The sequence below is a fragment of the Trachypithecus francoisi genome, unplaced genomic scaffold (genome assembly GCF_009764315.1).
Source record: "Trachypithecus francoisi isolate TF-2019V2 unplaced genomic scaffold, Tfra_2.0 Lachesis_group8, whole genome shotgun sequence".
In the NCBI taxonomy this organism is placed as follows: domain Eukaryota; kingdom Metazoa; phylum Chordata; class Mammalia; order Primates; family Cercopithecidae; genus Trachypithecus; species Trachypithecus francoisi.
In genome coordinates, this window is record NW_022681473.1 from 85801211 (window position 1) to 85827808 (window position 26598).

General features: G+C 36.4%; 2 protein-coding genes across 7 annotated transcripts in view; one reads left to right on the forward strand and one right to left on the reverse strand.

Moving 5' to 3' along the window:
* Positions 1-623: 623 nt before the first annotated feature.
* On the reverse strand, positions 624-21789 carry FAM76B (family with sequence similarity 76 member B). 5 transcript variants are annotated; one of them, XM_033206397.1, is made up of 10 exons: positions 21347-21747; positions 20449-20513; positions 19559-19613; positions 18054-18209; positions 14924-15123; positions 11745-11792; positions 11490-11570; positions 10709-10841; positions 7822-7923; positions 624-3305 (listed from the first exon to the last, which is right to left on the reverse strand). In XM_033206397.1, exons 1-10 carry the CDS (start codon positions 21431-21433, stop codon positions 3216-3218), a joined length of 1017 nt encoding a protein of 338 aa, XP_033062288.1. In that variant the 5' UTR covers positions 21434-21747; the 3' UTR covers positions 624-3215. The 5 variants fall into 5 exon arrangements, with proteins under 5 accessions (XP_033062288.1, XP_033062287.1, XP_033062286.1 ...); XM_033206396.1 differs by having other exon boundaries at positions 10709-10844; XM_033206395.1 differs by having other exon boundaries at positions 2027-3305; positions 21640-21789.
* Positions 21790-21899: 110 nt separating this feature from the next.
* The window catches only part of CEP57 (centrosomal protein 57), a 43228-nt gene continuing 38529 nt past the window's right edge, over positions 21900-26598 (forward strand). Inside the window, exon 1 of one of the 2 annotated variants that reach the window (XM_033206392.1) lies at positions 21900-22097. Coding sequence is in view for 1 of the 2 variants with exons in the window: in XM_033206391.1 (XP_033062282.1) it covers positions 22654-22698 (45 nt within the window). In the remaining variant the exon portion in view is untranslated. Of the gene's footprint in view, positions 22098-22409; positions 22699-26598 lie in introns of those variants that run through there. The other variant, XM_033206391.1, reaches the window with a different exon arrangement.

Sequence of the window (26598 nt, forward strand, 5' to 3'; positions counted from 1 at the left end):
GTGGTCTGAATGGACAGAGAGGAAAATAGTTTCTAATGTTTGGCCTAAACCCCTTCTCTCGTGTATTTGTTGTTTCAGGGTTTCACACTGGAAAAGGGGGCAAAATGTAGATGAAGCTATGTAGGCTCAATAATGGTCCCCTAATATGTCCACGCCCTAACCCATGGAACCAGTGAATACACTACCTTATATGAAAATAGGGACTTTGTAGATGTGATAGGTTAAGGACTTGAGATGGAAAAACTACATTGTTCATGCAGGGGGAGCCAATAATGTTCTCATAAGGTTCTTATAAGAGGGAACAGAGGGAGACACTCTGAGAGAGAAGGTATGATGACAACAGCAGAGAGAGATTTGAGATGCTACAATTTGGGCTTTGAAGATAAAGGTCAATGAGCTCACAGAATGCAAAGAATGCAACTACAGAAGCTGGAAAAGACAAGAAAACGGATTTTCCCCTACAGCCTCCAGAAAGAACCAATCCTGCCAATACCTTGACTTTAGATCTGTAAACCTGATTTTGGACTTCTGGCCTCCAGAACCATAAAATAATTAATTTTTGTTGTATTAAGACACTAAGTTTGTGTGAATTTGTTACAGCAGCCATTGAAAACTAATGCAAAGCCTTTGACAAGTTTTTTATTGTGAAATATTGGATCTAGAAAAAAGTACAAAATGTCAACAGTCAGATGTGTACAAGTACAGTATTTCAATAGTCTATACATGTGAACAGCTTAACAGGTTCACTGCAGAATGCATATTTAGACCAATATAATCTAAAAAGGACTGCAATATTCACAGGCTATTAATACATAAATAACTTAAGCCAAAATGACTCTCACTGGTAAATGCTAATTAATAGTGGAAAACAGGCTAAAAGCACAATACACCACACCATAGTATCTCCTTACAGGTCCACATTTAAAGAATATCAGTTTATTATGTCAAAACACTACAGAGATCCAGGACTGGGACTGAATAACTAGTTTATACAATTGCAAAAAATTTAAGTTATAAAAATAAGGTCATGGAATAAAGAAGGGTATTTAATTAGGACTAAATACTGTGAAGCCGATGAAAGGGTTTTAGCCTTGGAATTTACAAAGCTAAATTATTAGACTGTTAATGTTAGCTAACATTAAACTTCCAAACTTCCATTTTAATGTTGGCTAACATTAATATTATTTTTAATTTTGATGTTATCTAAGGGGAAGGACGAGGACAGCTTTCTTTTGTAGTCTCTCCAACAAGGTGTAAGAATTATCACAAAGTAAAACCATAATGACCACTGGGGACTGACAAATGCCTATGAAATAAGAATATAAAACATTACAAATTTCAAAGAAAGGTAGTAACTATCTTATCAATTTAGCAAATCCTGCAAACGTTAAAATCCATGTTAAGGCATTATCTATCATGGTTGAGAGTACTAAATTTAAGAAAACTGTTACATGAAGATCCCATAAAAATAAACTGGTTTAGTTTCCAAGATTCTAACTGAATCTTTTTCTATCACTTGAAAATTACTCTATATTATGCTTTCAAAATGGACAAAGAATTATTTGGTATCACTTCATAATGAGCAACTATAAGAACAGTCTACTGAAACACATGTCATGTTAAAAAAAATTGTTTCAATCATACGTTCTTAAGAAAGCCAATCTTGATATGACATTCATAATCAATGCTTGTATAAAAACCTTTAAAACTGATAAATTCAGTAACAGTTTTACATGAAGCAAATTTATCTTTGCCCATAAATTATTAAGAGAAGCAACTCACTCTATACAGTGTATCTAGCCATACTTTAAAATCAAACTAAAACTCTGAACTGATAATAACTAGGAGATAAATTCCATTTCAGGCTGAAAACCGCTGGATCAAAATATAATTAGTCAATAACTTCACATAACCTATCCTACCCTACCTTAACCTTTTATAGACAATTTTAAAGACTTTGGGACAATTTACTTATAGTGCCTGAATCTTATAGTAGATTCCAATTTATTCAAAGATTATCACAGACTGGATTAAAAAGATTTTCAGATTTGCTTTACATTCGCAAATTAAGTATGGTGTACATAAATATTAACTTAGATAACCACACATAGGGAAAGCAGATACATGGATCATTGTAGAAACATTAAAACTTTAAAGAAATTTTATAAAAAAGCAAAACACGTAACTCACAAAATATTAATATGAAGCCGTATGACATAAAAAATAAAATTACTCTTTAAGAAGCAACTTAAAATTAACTCTTTGGGGAACTATTTTGACATAATTAAATGAATTCAAAGACCAACAGCTTCCCTTATCACACAGAAACAAATCACAAAATTTTCTAAAATCTATATGCATTATCAGTTAGTTCTTAATGTAATCTCAAACATTTTACTAGCAACTTTGACTTCCTTTTGAAATAGGCTTCTGTACATATGCATTTATATACAAACATTTATTAAACATGATTTTAAAACAAAACTGTATGTACAAAAGATCAGCATTCCTATAAATAAAAACATTAGGTGGCAAAAGGCACTTGTAAGTAAAAATCTACAGTAGTTTTTACAAAACAGAAACACATTTTACCTTAGATACTGTACAATAAACAGTAATTCCTATTCCAATAATGAAAATGCTAGGTTACTAATGTTAATAATGTAACTTTAAAAAACAAATTTACATATATCTGAAGTTCATTTAATAAAAGCACCATGATTTTCTCCTAAATTCATGTGATGCAAAGTAAAAACACAATTCCCAAAAAACCAGTGTTCGCCATTTTTCGCGTTTAAAAGTTTTGTATTTCTAAATTGAAAACTGTTTGTCTGAAATTAGTATAGTGTAAAACAAAAAACAAAACAAAAAAACCCTGCTGCTCTGACTTCTTAAACCATACCTACTCTATTATTGCATGTTGCGTTTTATAAAGAGCACTACTCATGCACTCCTTTACAACTGTTTAATACTATTGCTGGCAAAAAAGTTCCTGGATATCAAATAATTAAAAAGTTACTTCAAACCAGTTGAAGTTTTATTTCAATGTTTTACAACTTAAAAAATGCTGTATATCAATTACAAAAGTGAATAGGAAACACACCAATTCATTTGGTGTGCAAAAATATTTTTCTACTACACAGAATTTAAGGGCTTCACGGAATTTTTTCCCCCAAATTTACATTGTAAGAAGAAATGCTAAACAAATTACTTTCTCAAGGAGATGTTAGTATGCTTCCACTTTTGTCAAATTTTTTACCCTTTGATAATGCTGCGACCTGTTTGAGTAGTTCTCTGTTTTTGGCCTGTGGGAGACAAAAACATTCAAGATTAAAAATGTCTGAATTATTATTAAGTCATGATGAAGAATACTACTTATTTAATACTGTTTTCATTTATATAAATGTTTCACTAAAGCACTAACATTAAATGAAAGAGATGATACATTTACATTCATCTCTTTAAGGATGAACATGCAGAAGGAAAATTCTAGATTGGTTCATCCTGCTTTGTAAATGTCATTATTAATATAATTGTCCAAAGATGCACAATTGGTTACAAAAAAGGAAATGAAGTGAATTCACTTAAAAGAAGGTCCAAATTTTAAAAGGGAAAAGATGTTGGCCCTTCATCCTAAAAACATGAAAACTATGAAAATAAGTTGTAATTTACAATTAATAAAATCAAAGAATGAATCAAGATTTGGGAGGAATATTTCCTGGCAAGCTGTATAAGATCTTTCTTCTATGTTTACTCTCTTGTAGAACAAGCATAAGAGGTCATTTTTGCAAAAAATACTCAGAATTTGTTACTTTGCCAAATGCACCCAATGATGAAATTCAATTTTTTTAAAGCACCCATCAGAACCACTCATTCTTGTTACTTTAATTACCATACAGTCATCTGACACAGTTCCACATCATTGTTTCCTATTTCATGAAAGCTTGAATTTTTGCAAAGATTCAAAATTTCATTTCATCATCTGACTTGAATTTCATTACTAAATGTCCATCCATCACTAGTTTAGTGAGGAGGAACGTATAAGTACAGTGAGTATTTTCACATTTTGACTGCCTCTGTCACCTTATTCAGTCTCTTAAATGTGGAAACTTAGGTAAGTAAGGATCCTTATATATACAAATACATTAATGATCAAGCATTTTTGTAGTTTGAGCCAAAATGGGGAAAGTGATGAAAATAGAGCACTGCCTTAAAATTAACACATTTTAAAAAGATATCCTTTGACTCACGTTTCAACACTATTTTCACAGGTTTCAGGAATTTTTATTACCTAGACAAGATTTTTTTAACCTCAGCACTTCATATTTTATTCTACTTTTAGTTTTTTGTGGCCAGATAACACTCTGTCTTCTCTGTATGCCATCTTAAAGTGGTTTCACGAAATAATCTTTTTCAAACTTTATGCTTCCATTTCCCCACCCTTCTCCAATCACTCTTGCTAATTAACACCCATGACCTCCAAAATGCAAATATTCTCAGTACTATCTTATGTGTGCAAATCAAATCATTTTTTATGTTCAGATGCATAATTAATAGGATTTTCCTATTCAGTGGTTATTAATAACTAAGGTGGTAATGAAAAACTTCAATTTCAAATTCAGTATCAATTTCAAATTTTGAGTCTGCAAATTCGACTCAAAAAGATCTCCATTAGATCTATAAGTTATATTTATGTAAAAATGTTTATACTGATACAAAACAGTTAAAATTGTGAATCTCCAAGTTATCTCACTCAAGAAATAAAAAGTGTTTATAAATTTCATATTTTAAGTACAAAATACAGTAATTTGAACATTACGTCTTCAAAGCAATTTTTCCATTTAATGCTTTAGTAGCTAATTTCCAATTTGCTTTTAATATATTTATATCACTAATAAAGATATTTCTTAATAAATTACATTAAAAAAGTCTTTAAGGTAAATTAACACAATTATTCAGTACAAGTCCAAATTTATTCTAATTTGAATACCTTAAAAATGAAGTTTACAACGCAATATTTCAATATATATACACTTAAATTTTTTTATCCTAAAATTACTTCATTTTGCAGTCAGCCAAAAAAAAAAAAAAAAAAAAAAAAAGAAAATCAATGAAATTCTTTACAGACTCTTAAGAAAGCTAAGTTTTAAAGTTCAGACATGTTGGTCTAAAGGAAAGAATATCAGAATTAAGAATTACACAGATCCTGCTTTAAATCCTGGCTTACTAACCAGCTACATAACCTGTTGTAACACAGTAACTCCACCATCCAAACTCAAAATGAGTTAAAGGAACTTATCAAATATATAAAACACTTAGCCTAACACAGTTCCTAGTACACAGAAGGCACTCAAATGTTAGGTCCCTTTTCCTCTTAACGACTTACCTAATTAAGTGAATGAGAGTTTTTACTTGATATTCTTAGTATTTTCAATTTTTGGGGTATTTTGGGGTGACATTTTGAATAATTTTTTCATGTGATGTTCCGTGTTTTTTCATAGGTTTGGTAGTTAAAAGTATTTTAGTAGCTATTAGAGCAAGATCCATCTGTGTCACAGGATTCAATTCCTTATTACATAAAGATTAAAAAAAATTACCTGTTTCCTCACCTCAGTAAAGAATCCTACTAGTACCATTGGTTGCTAAAGGAAGTGAAGTAAAAAGATGGTACTCAGCTATGACAGACTGTCTCTAGTCATAACACAAAAAAATCAGGGAAGTGGCCTGATAGGAAGGATGAAGAGAAAACCTGAGGAACCTGAAGTGGTGGGAAATAGTGTAGAACAGGGAAAAGTAAAGATAAACTGGAGTCAGAAGATGGAGATTTCTATGTCACCGCTTACTATGTGATCACAGTTTCCTCTGTAAAATGGGCGTATCACATAACTCAGTTTTTGTAACAAGACAGCATATGTAAAATCATGTCAAAATGTCCTATTTTAATTTAAATGTTAGTTACTTTTACATTATATGAAACTTCAGTGACCAAGAGGAGGTAGGCTTAAGATATCAATCAGGCTAAGTCAAAGAAGACCCCATGTATCTGCAACTATGATTTTAAAAAAGAAAAACCAAAACACAAACTGCTCTTTTGAACAGTGGGGAGCACTAAGTTAAAACATATCTAAGCACCTCTTGCAGTTATTCTGTTATCTCATTCTGGATTTACTTCAGAGCTTTGGTTACATTACATTAAATCAAGGATCATTGGGTGGAAGATTTTGTTCCAGGTAACCATTCAGAATTTATAACTGAATAAGAAAAATAGGAATAACATAAAACTAAAAATAATACTTGCTGGTGGATAAAAACATTAATATATAAGAATCTGATATATGATATGGGCATTTCCATAAATCACCACTTAGTCAACAAATTATCTGAATGCCTACTATGTCCCAGGTTCTACATGAGGTTCCTTTTCAACAATCTTTTAATAGTATGATAGGGATTAAAACAAGACAATGTGTACCTCGAATTTCAGCAAGTTCCTAAGCCCTACTAATTTAAGCTACTTGCAAAGAAGTATGAACAATACAAAACCAAAAGAAAGGAACAGCAAATATCTCTTGGTGTTACAATGTGAAAAAACAAAATGAAACAGGGCAGTATTAACTCCTTCCTTCTGAAGTTGTACTCTCCCAAGTCTGAAATCTGTGTGCTGCCATCTTCTATTCTTTCAACACTTAAAATTCCTTACACCTTAAAAATTTTGTTACTAAAGATTAATTCTACAAATGTGACACTATATAAATCAAAGAGAACATGTAATTAATTTAGTGTGGTCCGATTTCTAAATTTATGAAACCTAGATGAGAACAAGCTTAATATAGTTAGCATTCCGTATCCATGTTGGATGTTCACCATCTCTGCATGCCAGACATCAGATTGTTACTGTGGTGACTCCTGACTTCACCATTGAGTTGTTCTGTATACTTAAAATGCTACTTTGCAGCACTCTGAGGTTCAGGTGGATCACTACCTGTTAGCATTTAGCAGAACCCTATTTGGCACTTTGCAAACCACTGTACACAGGTTAAGTAAACTCTCTTGCTTTGTATACATTTTTGCCACTTGAGGTCCTTAAGAATTGGTTTTATACACCCATCTACCTTCCCATTATCTGGAAGGAAATATTAATACGAAGAATGACTGCTACTGAAGACCTGCTTTTCATCTTAGTTTCATGAATCTGATTTTTAATTTTTTGCTCTAAGCCCAATAATCAATTGAACATATTCCAATGATACCCTCCTCCAAAAACTCCATTTGAAGTTTAGGCAAAAGTTTTCTTTTTTTTTTTTTTTTTTTTTTTTGAGACGGAGTCTTGCTCTGCCACCCAGGCTGGAGTGCAGTGGCCGGCTCTCAGCTCACTGCAAGCTCCGCCTCCCGGGTTCACGCCATTCTCCTGTCTCAGCCTCCCGAGTAGCTGGGACTACAGGCGCCCGCCTCGTCGCCCGGCTAGTTTTTTGTATTTTTAGTAGAGACGGGGTTTCACCGTATTAGCCAGGATGGTCTCGATCTCCTGACCTCGTGATCCGCCCGTCTCGGCCTCCCAAAGTGCTGGGATTACAGGCTTGAGCCACCGCGCCCGGCCCGGCAAAAGTTTTCAAGATTAAAGTACTGAATCACCTTTCAAGTAATTTCAAACAACAATTTCTAATGGGATCAAGATTAAAAATGACTATAAAGTCAAAATCAAAACTGAAATGCACCAACTATGCACAAAATAGGGCTACCAATAACAATCTAAGTCAACGAATGCTATTACTCAAGTGTAGCCCTTCTTGCCTAACATTTTACATAAATGATGGTAGTTACCTGAAGTTGTTCCACAGTTTCTTTGTGAGCTTTTTCCATACTGTTCATTTTTGTTCTCAAATTTGACTCTTGGTACTGAAAGTCTGCCTTTAGTTCAGTTAACTGAGAGATTAAAGAAAAAAGACATATATGTATATTTGCACACATACACACACACAATTTAAATAACTTTCACAATAAACTCACATTTCATTACAAAAGTGGAAGATGTTAACTCCTGTTTCCTGAATTGTACAAGCTATCTAAAATTTGTTTTATGAAATGATGAAGTCTATCTGCTTTACAATAGTATAATTTTAATGTTAATACCTGACCATCAGTAAAACTTCTGAATTTTCTTTTTTTCCTAAACATGGCTTGACTGGAAATAGTTTGGCAACTGGTATGCCAACAAAAAAAGCTTAATGGCTAATAACTGGGAAAATAGCTCATTTAAAAATGTACTTCAATAATAGTAAAAACAAAATAAACATTTAAACTAGCTTAAGGGTAAAATAATCTTTCAATGCTTAAAGAAAGAAATTTCACACTGGGTAATACAAAAAGGAATAGTCTTTTCAGCCAAAAGCTACACTGTTTTTATTTTTTAATTTATGTCCAGGATTATGTACACAATACCACCTAACACTTGAGGTAAAAATAGAGACCATAGCACAGAAATATAACACAGAATGAGAAAGGAAAGAAGGTTACTATAAAATATGGGCTAAATTAGACAAATACAAGAAAAAAATCAGTGCTTTGAGGAAGAAAGCTACATGATAATTTTTTCATAAATGACATACATAAAAGTATAATATGTCACGACTTCCAAATAAGTTATTATGTAATTTCATATTAGAACCATGCAGAAGCAACTCCACTTTATTTTTTAAAGTTTTTCTTTATGCCAGCTTTAAAGGTTTACACATTCTCCTTTGTAATTACCCAGTATCTAATAAACTGAAAGACATACAACAGCAAAAATAGAGAAAATCATGGAGTCTTATATTCTTATCTTAAAAAAAAAAAAAAAAAACTCTTGCTTTTGTCAAATTCAAAGTATAACTAAGTTCTCTCTCTCTCTCTCAACTTTCTCTAATCACAAAAGATTTTCTGTTCTGAAACGGCAATTTACACCAGATCAGCTAAGACAATTACTCTATTCACCACACTGTGAGTTGCCTCCTGACTATGAACTTCTGGAAAATAAGAATTATGTCTTATTCATCTTTGTATCGTCATGATCTAGTTCAGTGTCTGGCTCTAGAAGTAATTGAATAACTTTGTGAAATCAATTCAGGAAAATAACTTGGTCGTCTTAGATTAATAAGAAAAAGCTGCAAATGTATAGTTATTTTAGGTCTACAATTAGGATTTTCCTTACAACAATGCTAATTTCAATCCCCATTAGTGCTTTGGTTTTTTTAAAGAGGAACACTAACAAAAGCAGAAAACTTCAATTAACTGCACAATACAAAGACAGTACCTCTTATGCTAGAGAGGAAAGAAAAATCTAACAGTCAATATTCTATAACTGATTACTACTTGGTTTTGAAATCATTGCTATTTCGCAGTAAACTCGGCATTTTATTCAACTTTTCTCAAGGCTAATGCAGACATACCTGGCTTGTCTCTAAAACTTTGTACACAGGACAAATTTCCATAAAGGCTCATTAATTTAAAAAATGCTGTCAATCAAAAAGAACCATAAGACAAAGACACCTGTAACTATTCTATTTTTATCTTATATGGCACTCTTAATTTTCATATACTGAATTTGTTTAAGGTACAAATGTATTAAAATAAATTAAGCCCACTAACCATCAAGGTGTGGGAAAATGTATCAAAAATTATTGAATGCCAGAAGTAAAAGCCAATTCAGCACAGACAAGCACAGACTCAGAGATGGATATAATTCATATATGTATTCATAATAAGGTCTTATTCTGTTAAAAGAAATGATTTTAGTGTCCTCCTACTGCATAATAAATTTGATACAGGTCAAACTACATTGTCTGGGACCATAAAACAAGTACTAAAGATGATCAAACAGTAATAGCCCCTATGGGCACTTATACATACCAGGAGCTATAATAAATAGTTTGCATTTTCATTAATCATCACAACCATCACTTGAGATAGTATTAATGCTCTCATTTAAATGAGAAAACTGAAGCCCAAAAAATTACACATTCTACTTTAGGTCACACAGAAAATGTTAGAACTGGGATTTGAATCTAAGTATGGCTAAATTACTTCAAAATTGTTTCCTGTTCCATGCCTGCCCACTATTATGCCAACCTAATTTCACAGCACAAGACCTTAAATCCTTCTATAATTCTGTTAATATCCCTCTTTCCACTAAATGAACAACATATTTTAATATTCTTTGTGATTTAACTGATAAAGTCCCAATAAGTACACTTACTTCCTACACAATGACCTTTTAGACATCTATTGCTGATTACTGATTATTACAGGAAATTCCCATACCATTACTTTTCAGCAGTTATTTGATCTGGATTGATATATATTAATGGAATATCAAAGACTATTCAAACTACATTCTTAAAAAAGTTTTAAAAATATTCCATTTACATCTCATCTTTAGATTATTAGGTATTAGACCTATTTTTAAATTACATGCTTACTGAAAATTAAAGTTTAGAAATTACTATCCTAATTAAGCTCAGTTAATTCTTAGAACTAAAATTCTGAAAGACCACTTTTACCTATCTTCATTAGCCGGCTTCAGCGGGGGGGGGTGTAATTTGTCTTATAAAAATCATGCACAACAAACCAACAAACATTACCAAATTATTAAAGAAAGTCTAATAAAATTTGTGATTATCAAGCAACAGTCAACACATAATTCTTATCAGGCTTCAATGAACCATGTTCTTACCTTTTTATCTTTTTCTAAAATGGTCTGGTCTCTCTGCTGTAAGAGACGCTTAAGTGACATCACTTCTTCTTTCAGTTGACTTATAAGGACAAAATTGTCTGTTCCCCCACTATCTGCTGACTGATTTATAGAGCTACTAAAAAGAAAAAAGTAAAACACAGTTAAATGAAGTAGAAGGAAAATTAGCAGGTGTTCAAATTGCATAAATTAGACAATTCCACAAACATCCTTAAGGCTAATGCAAAAAAATATGTACCTGACAGAAATGGATGCAACTGGCAAATTACCTTACTAATGGCACACATTACATACACCTGCAGAAATATAATTCAGTATTAGCTTTTAGGGGGTCAATACTTCTAGTGTAAAGCAATAGGCAGCCAATTTGTACAGTAACATCAGAAAACTTTTGGCTAATGAACTAAAACAAAGTCACGCTCATAATATTTTTAATCTAAAAACATTTTCTAGGCAGGTCAATTTAAAATATCACAATTAGATTTGTGTTTCACTGAAGAATAAAGATAAAAATAATGTTCTCCAAATTTGTTTCTTCAAAACCCAAATTTATTTCCCAAATAGAACAACATAGTTCAGTGCCACTTTCTTATTGCCAAAATTAAGCTAAAAATTTTAAACTAATTTATGTTTATTCTTCTAGGTGACTCAAGTCAATGTAGAAAATACATGTTTCTATTTTTTTATCTAGTAATAACTGGCATTCAACCATAACTATTCAACTAAGTTGAATTTTCACAACACTAAAAGAATTCATTTTTACCTATCTCCATTAGATGGCTTAGATTCCAATTTGGGCTTTTTCTTTGGAGTTTCATTCTGAATTGCTGCAGAGGATTTATGGCTGAAACCAAACATTAATAAGAATAGTTAGAGTAAAAAGGACAGAGGAACCAAATGATAAGTTATTCATCTTCCCCTAAAATATTACTGAAAATATTGATTTTGGTAAGTCTTAAGTAACAAAGTTGAAGGGATACATTTCAAAATACTTCAGAAAATACAGCAATGTATTTACCTCTGTTTCCACAGTCCCTGCTCTTGTTCTGGACTCAGATTGCTGATTCTGAAAAATACACAAATGACATCTAATAACGACATTTATTTAATACATCTAAATTTAACATTCTTTCTCGATACACATTTTATGTTTATAATATTTTGTTCAGAGAAAGGTGTATTTAAGTTTTCAGACTAAGCTAATATATATTGAATAAATCACATTCTGATGAGACAAATTTTAATCAAATGACTACTAACCATCTGAAGTTCTTCAAGAATTCTTTTTAATCAGGATCTCCATAGTTCAATTTAATATCATACAAAGGGTGGGTTACACAAGCACGAAAACTACCACAAGATTCTAAGATTATAAAGTTTAGGTATCACTGTACTTTGGCTGTCCTTACCATTTCAGACACAAAATTTGTATCTTTAAAGTTAAGGCTTTCCTAATAATCCAAAGTAGAGATTCTTCTTTTGGAGTAACTCAAGTTGCTCAGAATAGTATATCAACTTAAATGGGGAAATATATTGATTTCTTTGATTCTTTCCCAGTTTTCTTAAGAATCCTCTCCAAAGTACGTAGATCTCTCTTTAGTTAGTAATCTGGAGAAGTTACGCTGAAACTATTGAGAAATTTCATAGTAACAAATGATTTTAGTTTTCTATTTTTGTCATAATACTCCTTTTCTATTTTGTCATAATACTAATAATCACTTTATAATTCACCTTAAATCCTACACTTTTTTCCTCCTAAACTTGCATATCAGTCAATGCTTCACTAATCCCTAGCTTATTCACTCAGCATGTAGAGAGCATCGTCTATGAACCACATGCCGTGTTTTTATACAATGTAGAAGATGTTAGAAGATCTGAGCTGTGACCTTATGCAAATTACTTAAAATCCCCAGCCTTGGTTCCCTCATATGTAATAATACATACCTTATACTGATATGAGCATTAAATGAGTTACATACGTAAAAGCACTTAGTACAGTGTTAGCATATACAAAATAGACACATATATATATACACATGTTCACCTGTGTCTAAAATTTACTACTGGTTCAGCTGTAGAAGTTTTTTAAGCAAAAGAAAAAAACAGACCTAAAGACTCAGCTGTAAACAAGTACCAAGTTGGGAAAAAAATATTAATAGCAATAATTCCATCAACTGAGTTATTCTTACTTGTGAATGAATGGAAATCCTACTGAGGAAGGCAGTTGTCCTTTTTTTTCCCTCACAAATTTCATTATAAGCATAACAAGCCATACATGAACTAACAGCACTATATCTCAAAGTTAATAATAATCACATTAATATGACTGACAGAAACACCTGGAATTCCCATCTTGGCTTTCTGAAGGTTGTCCATTCCTTGATTCAGATCCACCTTAGTGCCACCTTAGAACCACATCCCCTACCCCTGCCGATCACCATCTATCACAATATGAATGCTCCTTATTTTCATTCTGATCTACTGAACTTAAGATAGGACCCTACAAACTAACTGTTCATCAAATGGTCAACAGTCATGAAATAGAAAATAGTGTTTGTATTTCGTAAGTAACAAAAAGTAAAAAAATTGAAGACTTTCATTTTCAATACCGTTCTCTTTCCCTTTATTTTTGAAATCTGTCATTCTTTCAAAAAATTAAGTTGCTGTCACATACTTCAATCTTCACAAACATAATCTGATTGTGTCCTTTTATATCATGCTAAGACAAATTTATCTGTAAAGAATAGGGAAAGGAGACATTTTGGGAGTCTTTAGAGTAGGTCTGACATATGCGATTATGATATATAGTCATTTTGTCATATTTTTTCTTAAAGAAAGAAGCAAAAACAACATAGATTTATATTCCTTTGCTTCTTGAGATACTCTGATATAAAGATCACAAGATTTCTTCAAAATAGTCAGAAGAGAAGGCATGGCATTTAACTCTACCACTACCACATTTAGAAAGCACTACAACATGGTAGAATTAAACATCACTAACCGCAATGTAACCTCATAATCCAATGGGTGATTGAATACAGTTTAGAACAAATCTTACTAATTAGCTAGAACTACATTACATCCCTAAAATACTGCATGTGTTCCAAAATGAGGTGGGCATCAGTTTTTTGTTTTAAATAACTATCTGAAACTTTAAAGACTCATAGAAAAATTTAGGAACAAACAATAAATTCTTCTGAAAATGGGCATGCCATATGTCCCTGTTTTTTCCATTTTAATTTGTGCTTATCAGTTTAATTTTTATTTTAATGTTCTTGATTTTTCCATGAAGACTAAAACTGCATTTTAAAAAACCTTTATACCACACACATTAAAGGTTAAGGTACGACTACTACATAACTCCCCGCACAGGTCACTTCAAAAATCAAGTATAGTTGTTCCTTGAACATCCCAGGTTTGAACTGTATGGGACCACCTATACGGGATTTTTTTTTTTCCAACCAAATACGGATCAAAAATATAGTATTTGGAGGATGTGAAACCTGCATACATAGAAGACCAACTTTTCCTATAGGCAGATTCCACAGGGCCAACTGCAGAACTGGAGTATATGCAAATTTTGGTCTATGAGGGGGTTCCAGAACCAATCGCTCAAACATATTGAGGGAAAACTACAGTTGTCTGTATTTAAGTAGAGTTCCTAAATATATGTTTGAAAAAACACAAAGTATCACTAGTTAAAAATATTTCTCATATTTTGGGGAACACAAAGATTAGAAATGCTTCTATCATAGTAACAAACTATAGTATTAAAATATGTTCTCTAAACCCAGTCATTGGTTTGTTTTGGTTTGTTTTTACTAAAACAAATTGACAACTAAGATAAATTATAATTTTTCAAACAAAACCTTAATTATTTAAACAAAAAAAGAATACTGAGGCTTTTGATAAGTTATTTAAAACTGATGTACTTGTATTTTGACTTTATATGGTTACAGTTTTATATATTAATTTCCTAAATGTCTTATCTCTATTAAGGTAAACAGATAAACATATTCCATGTAGATAACATTATACACTGAATAAAATGGAGACACAGCCTTAGACACTCAAGATGCTTACTGTGTAAAATGGAAACTAGACTAGCACATAGTGAATATTTGCAAGAAGTAAACACCAATAAATGGCATTAAAATGCCAGGATGAGTTTTTAAAATACGATTTCGAAGTACTTACTTGTGATGGCTACTGCTGTGACGATGGTGATGGTGATGATGGTGGTGATGATGTTTTGGATGATGCTGGTCTTTCTCAGTTAGAGATGAAGATGATGAATTTGAATGTGAAGATCCCAGGCTCTTCCTCTGTTCTTTCGTCTTCTGTAAAACTCTTTTGTACGATAAAGTACAGAGCCAGCATAATAACTTTCCATCAACCTTTTAAGAAAACACGTGGTAAATTAAATGTACCCATATAAACTGGCTATAAATGAAACCAGGTAAGATAAACCACCCAACTTCCACCTATATTCCACACGCAACATGCGCAAATGCATATATGCACATATTCACGGACTTTTTGCAAAATAGAAATAAAATTGGACTTTTCTGAAACTTGGGAAAATACTTGTTTAGAGAATTATAAAACTGATGAGGATGACATACGGATTTCCATTAGTTTTGAGGCATTTTTAATTTGAAGAAAAAGAAAAAGTTACATTTTTTCTTATTCCAGGAGAATAAGCATAAACTGATATACTTCTAAGACATATAGGCTGAATTCTTAAAAAACTGTGTAATTACTAATAAAGTATTTTTCACTACAGTAAGTACTATAAATTTACAGAAAAACAGAAGCACCTAAATGACATACACAGTTGCCTCTCATTATTCTTGCATTTCCTATTCGTGTATTTGCCTACTTAGTAAAATGTATCTGTAACCCCAAAATCAAGACTTGTAGCACTTTTGTGGCCACTGCACACATACACAGAGTGGTCAAAAATCTGTGCCACCCAATAGCACACGTTCATAGCTGAGGTGGAACAAGGTGATGCTCTGCCTTATTTCACCTCTCAGACAAGTATCCTTTTCAGTCTATTTAGTGCTATGTTTTTCGAGTTTTTGTTGTCCCAAAGAGTAATGCCAAAGTGCTGTATAGTGTTCCTAGGCTAAAGAAAGTTGTAATGTGAAATAGCAAAGACATGGAATCAACCTAAACGCCCATCGTTAGTAGACTGGATAAAGAAAACGTGGTACGTATACACCATGGAATACTATGCAGCTATGGAAAAGAACAAGATCATGTCCTTTCCAGAAATATGGATGGAGCTGGAGGCCATTAACCTTAGCAAACTGACAAAAGAAGAGAAAACCAAATCTTGCATGTTCTTACTTACAAGTAGGAGGTAAATGATGAAAACACGTGGACGCACAGGGGAACAACACACATTACGGCCTATCAGATGGTGGAGTGTCGAAGAGGGAAAGGATCAGGAAAAATAACTAATGGATATTAGGCTTAATACCTGGGTGATGAAATAATCTGTACAACAAACCTCCATGACACAAGTTTACCTATATAATAAAAGTGCACATGTACCACTGAACTTAAAAATAGAAAAAGAAAGCTACGAAGGCTGTGATGTGTCTTACAGAGAAAATACATGTGTTACATAAGTTATATTCATGCACTCTTAGCGCTGTTGGCAATGAGTGCAATTAATCGACTGTGTGTACATATACATATAACATATACATAATATATGATAAATATCATACATATGTGCTGTATTTCATATATTACATAAACATACATTATATATAATATACATTATAAATATATATATATCATATATATATCTATTTTTTGAGACAGAGTCTCGCTCTGTCACCCAGACTGGAGTGCAGCGGCATGATCTCGGCTCAATGCAAGCTCTGCCTCCCGGGTTCACGCCATTCTCCTGCCTCAGCCTCCCGAGTAGCTGGGACTATAGGCGCCTGCCACCACACCTGGCTAATTTTTTGTATTTTTAGTAGAAACGGGGTTTCACCGTGTTAGCCAGTATGGTCTCAATCTCCTAACCTCAGGATCCACCCACCTCGGCCTCCCAAAGTGCTGGGATTACAGGCATGAACCACCATGCCCAGCCAATCAACAGTATATATTAAATGACAAATCTTCAAAACAGGAACACAAACAAAATAAGGTTATGTATTGGATCAACTGACCAACATGTTATTACTGGAGACATGAACTTAATCCTATATTTCTCTTGGGCAATGTTTCAATACAGTACTCCCCCAATCTACAGTTTCAGGTACCCATGGTCAACCTTAGTCTAAAAATATTACATACGATACACTATTCTAAGCGATAAAGACCACATTCATATAACTGTAACTAGAGTATGCTAATACAATTGTTCTATTTTATTATTTTTATTAATCTCGTTATACCTAATTAAAAAACTAGACTTTATTGTAGGCATGTACGTACAGAAGAAAACATAGTAAGGTTCTTTACTATCCCCAGTTTCAGGTATCCACTGGTCTTAGAAAGTATCTCCTATGGATAAGGTGGGTACTACTGTATTCATTGTTTTGTGGGAAATTTAAAGACCTACCACAAATAATTAGGATCAATCGTACCTGTGTCAAAGAGGAGACTTTCTGAAAGTACTGACTAACCCTCTAAAAATAGTATCAAGTTTTTATCTTCTGTTTGTTCATATGTATTCCATCCACAGTATTTCATGATGTACATGTACCAGTCATGCTGGTGGGACATGTCTTACAACAGGGTACATACATTGCTGTGGGGAGACCTGAGAAAGCCCCTCAAAGAGGTAGTCATTCTCCAAATCAACTAAAATTGATAGGCAACAGGCCTGTGTGAATGCTGATCGGCAAAGGAATTATCACATGAACACATACACTTATTACATTAAGTCACTGCAGGTAGACAAAAACAAACAACAGTTTCAAATATGAGCCTGTATCAAAAGGCACAAGAGTAACTGAATTTCATGTGCCAATGTGCCATCAGGTATTTTTTTCACACCAGCAATGTCAAGTAACCAGCAAAAGGGTAAAGTGAGTTATTTAACAAAAATTAGTTAAATCTCCTGAACCAAATGTGGGATAGCCAACTAGTACAGAATAGCCACCATAAAATGTTTTTTAAAGTATAGTACATGAATCTATGTATCATGCAAACAAGGAGAAAAGTCACTATTCCTGCACTTTCATCTAACTACTTGCTTTCATGGACCTAAAAAATCCTGCCTCAGCAGTGTATTAATTATAATTTCCAACTTGTTTGGCATTTAATTTCCAGAAGATGTCACAACATGAACAAAGCATACCTTTCTTCTTCCTTCCTCCTTCCGATCAAAAGCACATTGTTGTTTGCACTGTTCACAGGTCTGAGGTGGTCCATACTTTTTTTCTGAATTTGTGCAACGCTGACACTTGGTACCAATAAATGCTGCAATTATGTTACAGTACTGACAAGGCTTGGGCTGAAAAACATACACATTTTGAGACTTTTAAAAACATTAAATATTTGCTGCATAGCACATATCCAGTATTGTAGATATATTTCTGGAATTAAGAAAACTCAGGTAAAAAATGTTTTCTGTCAAGTTTGTTACCCTGTCACACGCAATAACTTTTACACTGTTTCTATGCATTCAACTAATATTTATTTCTAGTCATGAAACTATTACTCTAAGATCATGAGAAATAGATTTGTGATTTGCATAGTGTTAGACAATACAAAAACTACACAAAAAAGGTTTCAAAGAATGAAAATAAAGGTACACATGTATAGAAGTCTCATGAATCAAGAATTGAGGAAATGTCCTTCTACTAATTCAATATCCTAGTTAGCTTAGTGACCATATCATTTATTTAAAAAATGTTAACTTTTCATCACATATACGTACAAATCATATGAGGAATATATACTGTGAGTTTCCAACTTCAAAAAAATAGGGACAAGCATATTCAACATAAACTATAAAAACATACCTTGATTTTCTTTGATATTCAAAAGATGATGCAGGACAGTTTAAAGCATTAAAGTTAGCATTTTTAACCAATAATAAATAATATTGGTATAATATACCTATAATGACTGTAGTATACATATAAGACAATTTGTACTAGGATTGGGTCATGATTTCTGTGAAAAAATGTATGAATTGTGCTGTTTTATAAAAATAGTTCTGAAGAGGTTGTTCTGAAGTAGGCTCAAGTCTGATCATGCAAACTTCATGGATAAGTTCTCCATAACCAAGAATTTGCTATATTTGAATCTTTAAATAGCTTCACAAATTTCACACTGATATTCAATACATGTAAAACAGGCATATAATTTGACTGTTTTTAATGTTGTCACTTTTGCATCAAAGTATCTATGGAAGACTTCTTTCATAAAATATGGTATGTTTAAATACGTAACAGCACAGCAGTACTTTTTTTTTTTTTTTTTTTTGAGATGGAGTCTCGCTCTATTGCCCAGGCTGGAATGCAGTGGCAAGATCTCGGCTCATTGCAAACTCCACCTCCCGAGTTCATGCCACTCTCCTGCCTCAACCTCTGGAGCAGCTGGGACTACAGGCGCCCCCCACCATGCCCGGCTAATTTTTTTTTTTTTTTGTATTTTTAGTAGAGACGGGGTTTCACTGTGTTAGCCAGGATGGTCTCCATCTCCTGACCTCATGATCCACCTGCCTTGGCCTCCCAAAGTGCTGGATTACAGGCGTGAGCCACTGCACCCGGCCAGCAGTATGTACTTTTTAAAAGGTCCAGCTTTGTGAAAAGTATTAACTGGTAACAATGACATGAAAACATAAAACATACTTACCGTCCCAAATTGCTTCACATTTTGAGCACACTTCTTACAAATTGTGTTAGTTTTGCTGAAAAAGAAATTGTATATAGATCATGTTTATGTAGCTTTCTAAATGTACACATGTAGCACAATGTCAAAATAAAATGAGTCAAAGATTTGGAGTACTTAAAACTTATTCTAATATGGACCATGGATTTTTTTCAAAAATACAAGGATCTTTTCGGAGTTGTTTCACCCAAATTAACTTAAGACAAATACTTTTATACATTTTTATTGTGTATTTCTTTTTGTACACAAAACATCTTAATGTTTCCTATATAGCTCCAAAATCTTCACACTTGCCACTATTAATGCACAGCATTACAATACCAGTGCCTACCTAACCTTCCACTTGGCTACTGTCCAACATTATAATGCCCACACCTATGTAAGAAGAAATTATTTGTTCTTTTCTGAGGCTACTTTCTGTATATACTCTCAGAGCGGAAGTAACTGTCAAAAATGTTACCTACTACTCCTCTTCCATGTAACAAATTACTACATTTCACTCTTGGACGGCAGTTGGTAACACTACAGACTTTTCCTCAGGTCCATTAAGACCTTACCATTTTTTTTAGTGTAACAGTAACTATTTACATTTGCATTTTCATTAGCAAGGCTGTACATTTTCCATGTAGTAATTTATTCTGTCTCTCATATAAAGTGTAACAGTAAATTAACAACCCCTGGTTTTTTTGGCAACATTCTCTCTCCCACCATGTATAAAAGGTTTACAACTTAAAATTTCTGGGGCTAAACCATTTTTTAAAAATACTTTCACAAAAATATGGGATTACAACCCCCAAATATTCCATACAGACAACACTTGTCTTTAACAGTCAAAAACTGTTCATTATACAAACCTCTCTTGTTGAAATTCTGATCTGCAGTAAGTACATTTTACAATAGGATGTGCAATCCGACATTCCTGTAATAAGACAATACATTAGTCGGTATCTATCTGAAAGTCCCAAATGTCACTTTTCTGGTAGAAAATTGTTTACTCAACCTAGTAAAATGTGTAAAATATTGATAAAACCTGGCCCCAACGTAAAGAACTGGATACTTTATCATATAAGTGGCCAATCACAATATAATTCCTTAGGGAAGGCATAGGTGTCTTTGTCTTTAGTAGACGTGGGGTATATTACAGACAAATTAAGAAAGCTGTCAGGGCCGATTTCAAGGATTGGTTAAATGTGAAACTACTTATTATTTTGCACCGTTGCTCACAGACAGCATCCTGGCTTTAATGGGATGGGAGGAGCTCCAAATCAGAGCATTCTGTTCCCAAACCAGTCGCTTCGCTTTCCTGGACAGGGAAGAAGGATGCCATCAGCTTTGCGGCTTCGGGTTCCTAGCAAGAAAGTGCAAAAACCGTCCCCTGCCTCCTGGTGGAAGAAGAGGACAGACCAGGCACAAAACAGAGATGAAAACATCTCCACCCCTGAGTGTCTGCGGTATAGACAGGTGGCTGCCTCACTCAACCCCACCTCTGAGACCCCTTAGACGCTGACGGGGCTCGGTACCCGCCTGGGCCGCCTGGAAGAGGGCACGATTCTGCCTCCCTCTCAGGGGCCGTTCCCAGCTGATGTTCAAGCCCCCAGAAAAAGGGGTCCCCGAGTGGGGAGGCGGGGACACCAGACTCCCAAACCCCCGAGACGCCGGCAAAGAGAGAGGGGCTGCAGTGCGGCGGCTACCCGGCCCCCTCCGGCTACGGCCGAGGACACCCATCCCGCCCGCCTCCCGGAGCCCACGGACCTTGCAGAGCTGCTGGCCCTGGGAGAGCTCCTCGAAGGGATAGCGTTGGGTACACTTGGTGCAGGCGTACAGGGCCGAGGCCGCCATCCTGCTCCTCAGTCTCCTCCTCCGCCGCCGCCCGCTCCGAGGCGGGGCCCTACGGAGAACTCGAGACCCGCCGCCGCCGCCCGGACCGCGGGCTCCTCCTCCTCCCCCTCCCCTGCCTCGCGCCCACCAGGGCCTCGCCGCGAGAGCCCAGGGCCCCGCGGACGACGCCACCGTCTCCCTCCGCCTCCACTTCCGCCCCAGCCCACCCAGTGACGCCGTGCCAGCCGCTCCCGCTTAGGCCCCGATAGCGGCGGAGGGAGACGAAGCGGGTAGGGGTTGCTGTTTAGCCGCGCGACCGCGGATCCGCTTCCTTCTCCGCCTCCCTTCCCCATCCCTGATTGGCTGCGGAGACCACCGCGTCATTCGGTGGCTCCTCCCAACTCCCAACTTCCGTGACGCCCGGAGCGCCCACAAAGGAGGATGTCGCCGGCCAATGAGAGCCGGGAGCTCTCAGCGCGCGAAATCCGCTTTGAACCTGCCCCGCCCAAAGGTCTGCGGTCGCGGCTATTTCTAACAGCCAGTCCCAGGTTTGGGTGAGAGCGCCCCAATCCAATTGGACAAATGTTCGCGAAAGGCTCGTTCTCTGCCGCAACTTTTTTTTCCTTGCTTTCTATTGGACTAAGTCGTTAAGTCCCTCCTAATCCTATTTGTTATTGGCCGAAAAGTAAGTACCTCACCTGGAGAGGCGTCCCCGAGGCAAACTCACGCTCTCTCCTGCGTTTAATCCGAGGGAACTCGTGGAGTGCTTTAACTTCGCCTTCGTTTTTGTTTTATCTCCATTACTCCGTTCGGTTGCCACTGGCGACAACACTACTCGCCCACGCTTCTTACTGGAGGCCTGCCCCTCCGTAGAATCCCCGCAGAGCCGGCCAGTAGCTCGCGGCGTTGTCCGCCCCCAGCGGGCCCAGTTACGCGCCACCTTGTGACGTCACCAGGGAAGAGGCGGATTCTCTCCTGCTACTGAAAGACGTCTGCTGTTTTGATTGGCTAGGGAAGACGTCCGTTAGGACGTGTTGCCCTTTCTGTGTACGCTGTGAGCGTAGGCGGCCCTGAGGGGGTGTGTGGCAGGGGTTTCCAAGCCGAGCACCGGCACCCTTGCCCTTTTCCATCAGGGGTTCAGCCTAGGGTCGCCCCTGGTGGGCGGGTCCCGAGTCTTGGAGAAGAGCAGGAGAACCCAGACCGTCCCCAAGGTGCGGAGACCCCCCTGGGCAGGCTGAAAGATGGCGGCGGCGTCTGTCTCTGCGGCTTCTGGTTCCCAGTTGTCGGTAAGAAGCAGTTGGCGCGAGTGGGCCCCACGTCGGTCCCAAGCGCCTCTTTGAGTTTCCTCACTTTCAGGGCGCTGTCAGTCCAGCTTCTCACTCAATTCTGGAGGACGGCGGGAGTGCCTAGATTGCCCCGCGCTCCCCAAGCTTCCATTCACTGTTCCTCTATCGAGACTGCACCCTCTGGCTTCCAATGAAACTGGAACAGAGACTGGCCGTCTCTGTTCCCCATCCCTCATTCACCTTTCGCCGTAGGAACCCCGGTTGCCTAACATTCCCAAGGCCCAACTGGGATAACTGCCCACTCCCTGGCCTGTGAAAACGTAGCTCTTTTGGTCACGTGAGTTCAGCGGCCCCTCTAGGAAACTCGCCAGAGCAGGTAGGCGCGCCAGTGATGTTAAGAGACAGCTGCAGAGTAGTAGTCCGCCGTCTCTGGAGCGCTTACTAGTCGTTGCTTATGCTGTTTCCTATCCCTGCAGTGCCTCCCACTGCCGTCCACATGAACTACGATCGTTGTGTGATCCTCGTAGCCGGAGCGCGCGCTTCCCGCCACCTAGAATTACTGGAACTTCAATGTGGAAATGTCATTTTGGAGAGGCGACAGGGGGAATTGATTTTAAATATTGTTTTTGCCTCATCAAAGGTCACCAGCCAGTTTATTAACTGATATTCACTGGTGTTTGTCAGATTGGCGTGTCGAATGCTTACGTTGTTGAAAACCGCGGCGTTGGAAAGCTTTGATAGGAAGTAAGTGTTGGAGCTCTTATTTCTCCACTTAGCAAATGTTCGATGCCTGGCATACTCTTAGGGTTCAAATGAATAGAATAGAAACCCTGCTTTGAAGGAGCAAAGCACTGAAGAGAAACTACACGTAATTAGTGATTACTACGCAATACAGTTTAGCAAGTGCTACCTTAGTAGAATAATCTAGAGGGGCGTGATTAACAGTGCTTGGGTAGGCCAGAGGTTTCCTAGAAGGGAAGATGGAGCTAGTTGCGTGTCGAAGGATTTGTAGTTGCTTGTGCCCAAGAGTAGAGGAAGGAGAAAAAGGCACTGCAGGAATTTTGGAGTATGTGCTAGGACAGCGGTGCTTTCAGGAAACTTGAGATAGTTCGGAATGAGAAGAAGTAATACGGAGGTAGAGTTGGATGAGGTGAATTGGAAACGTAGGTAAAAACGTGGAAAAAGGATGGTGAGGGCAGGAACTAGAAGAGTATCAGGGTAAAGTTATTTTCTAGCATCTAAGCGGGGAAAGAGTGGGGAACGCTAAGAAAGCCTGGTCACCATGGAGAAGTCAATTACAGCTTTCGCAGACTTGTTAGAATTTGTAATAATGGGACCAAAAGTATTAACAGTGGAGAAATAGGAGCTGGAGAAATGGAAAAATAAGAGCTCCAACATTTACTTTTATCAAAGCTTTCCAACGCCGCGGTTTTCAACAACCTAAGCATTCAGCAGAATGGGAATTAAAAGTTTGCAGAGAGGTTTGGGGAAGTTAAGGAGAAGTAATGAAAGCAGCAATTTAAGGTTATTCAGGATTAGGTCAGTAAAAGAAACTATTAGAAGTGTCAGCAGATGGATGAGATTTTATAGGAGAAGTGATTAAACTTGGGAGAAGAGGGCTTTTCACCGCTCTCAGAAGTTAAGCACTTGAAGACTGAACAAGGAAAAGGAATACTCATACAAATTTTTTTTTTTTTTTTTTTTTTTTGAGACAGAGTCTCGCTCTGCCGCCCAGGCTGGAGTGCAGTGGCGGGGTCTCAGCTCACTGCAAGCTCCGCCTCCTGGGTTTACGCCATTCTCCTGCCTCAGCCTCCCAAGCAGCTGGGACTACAGGCGCCCGCCACGTCGCCCGGCTAGTTTTTTTTTGTATTTTTTAGTAGAGACGGGGTTTCACCATGTTAGCCAGGATGGTCTCGATCTCCTGACCTCATGATCCGCCCGTCTCGGCCTCCCAAAGTGCTGGGATTACAGGCTTGAGCCACCGCGCCCGGCCCTCATACAAATATTAAGTTGAGTCCGTGCATGGCTCATGCCTGTAATACCAGCTACTAGGGAGGCTGAGGCAGGAGGATCACTTGAGCCCAACGAGTTCGAGGCTGAAGTGAGCCATGATAGTGCCACTGCTCTCCAGCCTGGGCAACAGAGCGACTCATGTTTCTATAAAATAAAATATTAAATAAACGTTTAATTGAGCTGCGTTATGCCAAAGACACCTAGCTGAGCATTGGCACTGGGATATAGTCAGCTCTTAGTACTTAGTACGGTAGCCTTGGCAGAAACCCCAAAGACTGTTCATTAGGAAAGCATATACATTTTTTTGTGCTAAGCTCAGCTTTAATTGGATTCTAAATATCAAGGGTACACTAAGAGTGTCTAGGATCCTCCACAAATCAAAGTATAACAAGCATAACGCAATCTGCTACATCAAAATGTCTAATTTGGAAGCTACTGTTTCTCAAAACAAGAATGACTAAATTTAGTTGGTTTCTTGGTGCATAAGAAAAGGTCCTGCTTAGATGTCCCATCAGAAATAAGGCTGCCATTTCCAAATACATTGGAAAAGCACTTAGCTTAACAAACAGCTGATCTTAACAGTAGGCAACATTAAAAAAAAAAAAGAAAACTTGTTAAAACTGTACAATGAACTGAAAACACAACTTGTATTCAGATTTCCCCATTGTGAAGATTAACAACTGTTATATTCAACTGTTTTCGACATTGATAAACCCATATGGAGCTACTTACAAGTACATTGAGATGCTTTACAGGCCAGGATTTTTAGTAAGTAGATTAATAACCGTTTTTAGGAAGCCTCAACCCTGTAAATCTCAAATGTGAACAACGTGGAAGTAGGGCGATAGGTTTCAGTTAGGTCTAGGTAACATTTATTGAGTGATTGCTCTTGAATTGATAAACTCGACTGATGGAAAAGGCAGGAAAGCAACTATGATTGGGCATAATGAAATTAATTCCATATAGAAGTATGGTCAGCATTGCATTGAAACACACAGGAGTGTCTTTCATGTCAGCCTTGTAATGTTTTCACAGTAACCTTGGTGATTAATGAACTAATCTCTTAATTTGTCTCTCTGACATTTTAGATAGTTCCTTCGACTAAGCTGCACAGTAGCTGCATATTAATTTCCTTTAAAAATGTTTTATGGCTATCATACATTTTATAATATTAAATATAAGATTTACTTTTTGAGAATAATAAAATGAATACCTTCATGTGCCTCTTTGTGTGTTCTTTCTCCTTCCCACGCCCACCCAGTACCTCATATTTTAAGATTATAATGTATGGTATTTATATAGGACTATCTGGCAGGCGTAGTCCTTAAAGGCACTTTAAGCACTTTTCGTACGTTAACTCATTTAATCCTCACAATAACCTTCTGAGACTGGCATTAATATTTCCTTTTTCAAGTGAGCAAAATGAGTCACAGAGAGGTTGAGTCAAAAATCTAGCTAGTAAATGACAGTATCTTAATGGGCTTTGGATTTAATAAGTTTTGTTGTTCATTTGTTTGCCAGATATTATAAACAATGTTGTATCCATTCTTATATGCTGTACATGGCAAATGTTTCTCTAGAGTGCAGTTCTCCAAGTATGGTCTCACAACCCTTGGAGATCTCCAAGACCCTCTCCAAGTCTACAAGATCCTTCTATAATGACCACGTTTGTGGTATACTAGATCTTCTTTAATATGTCAAACAAAATAACATATCCAACAGAGCGAATGCGGAACTAGATAAGAGAATCCAGCATTCTTTTTTTAAGGCAAACATTAAAGAGATCTGCAGAAATGTAAAATAGTGCTATTCTTTTCACTGAATTTTTTAGAGTGTAAAGGGGTCCCGAGAGAACAAGTTTCCAAGGGGCAACTCTAGAGCAGTGAT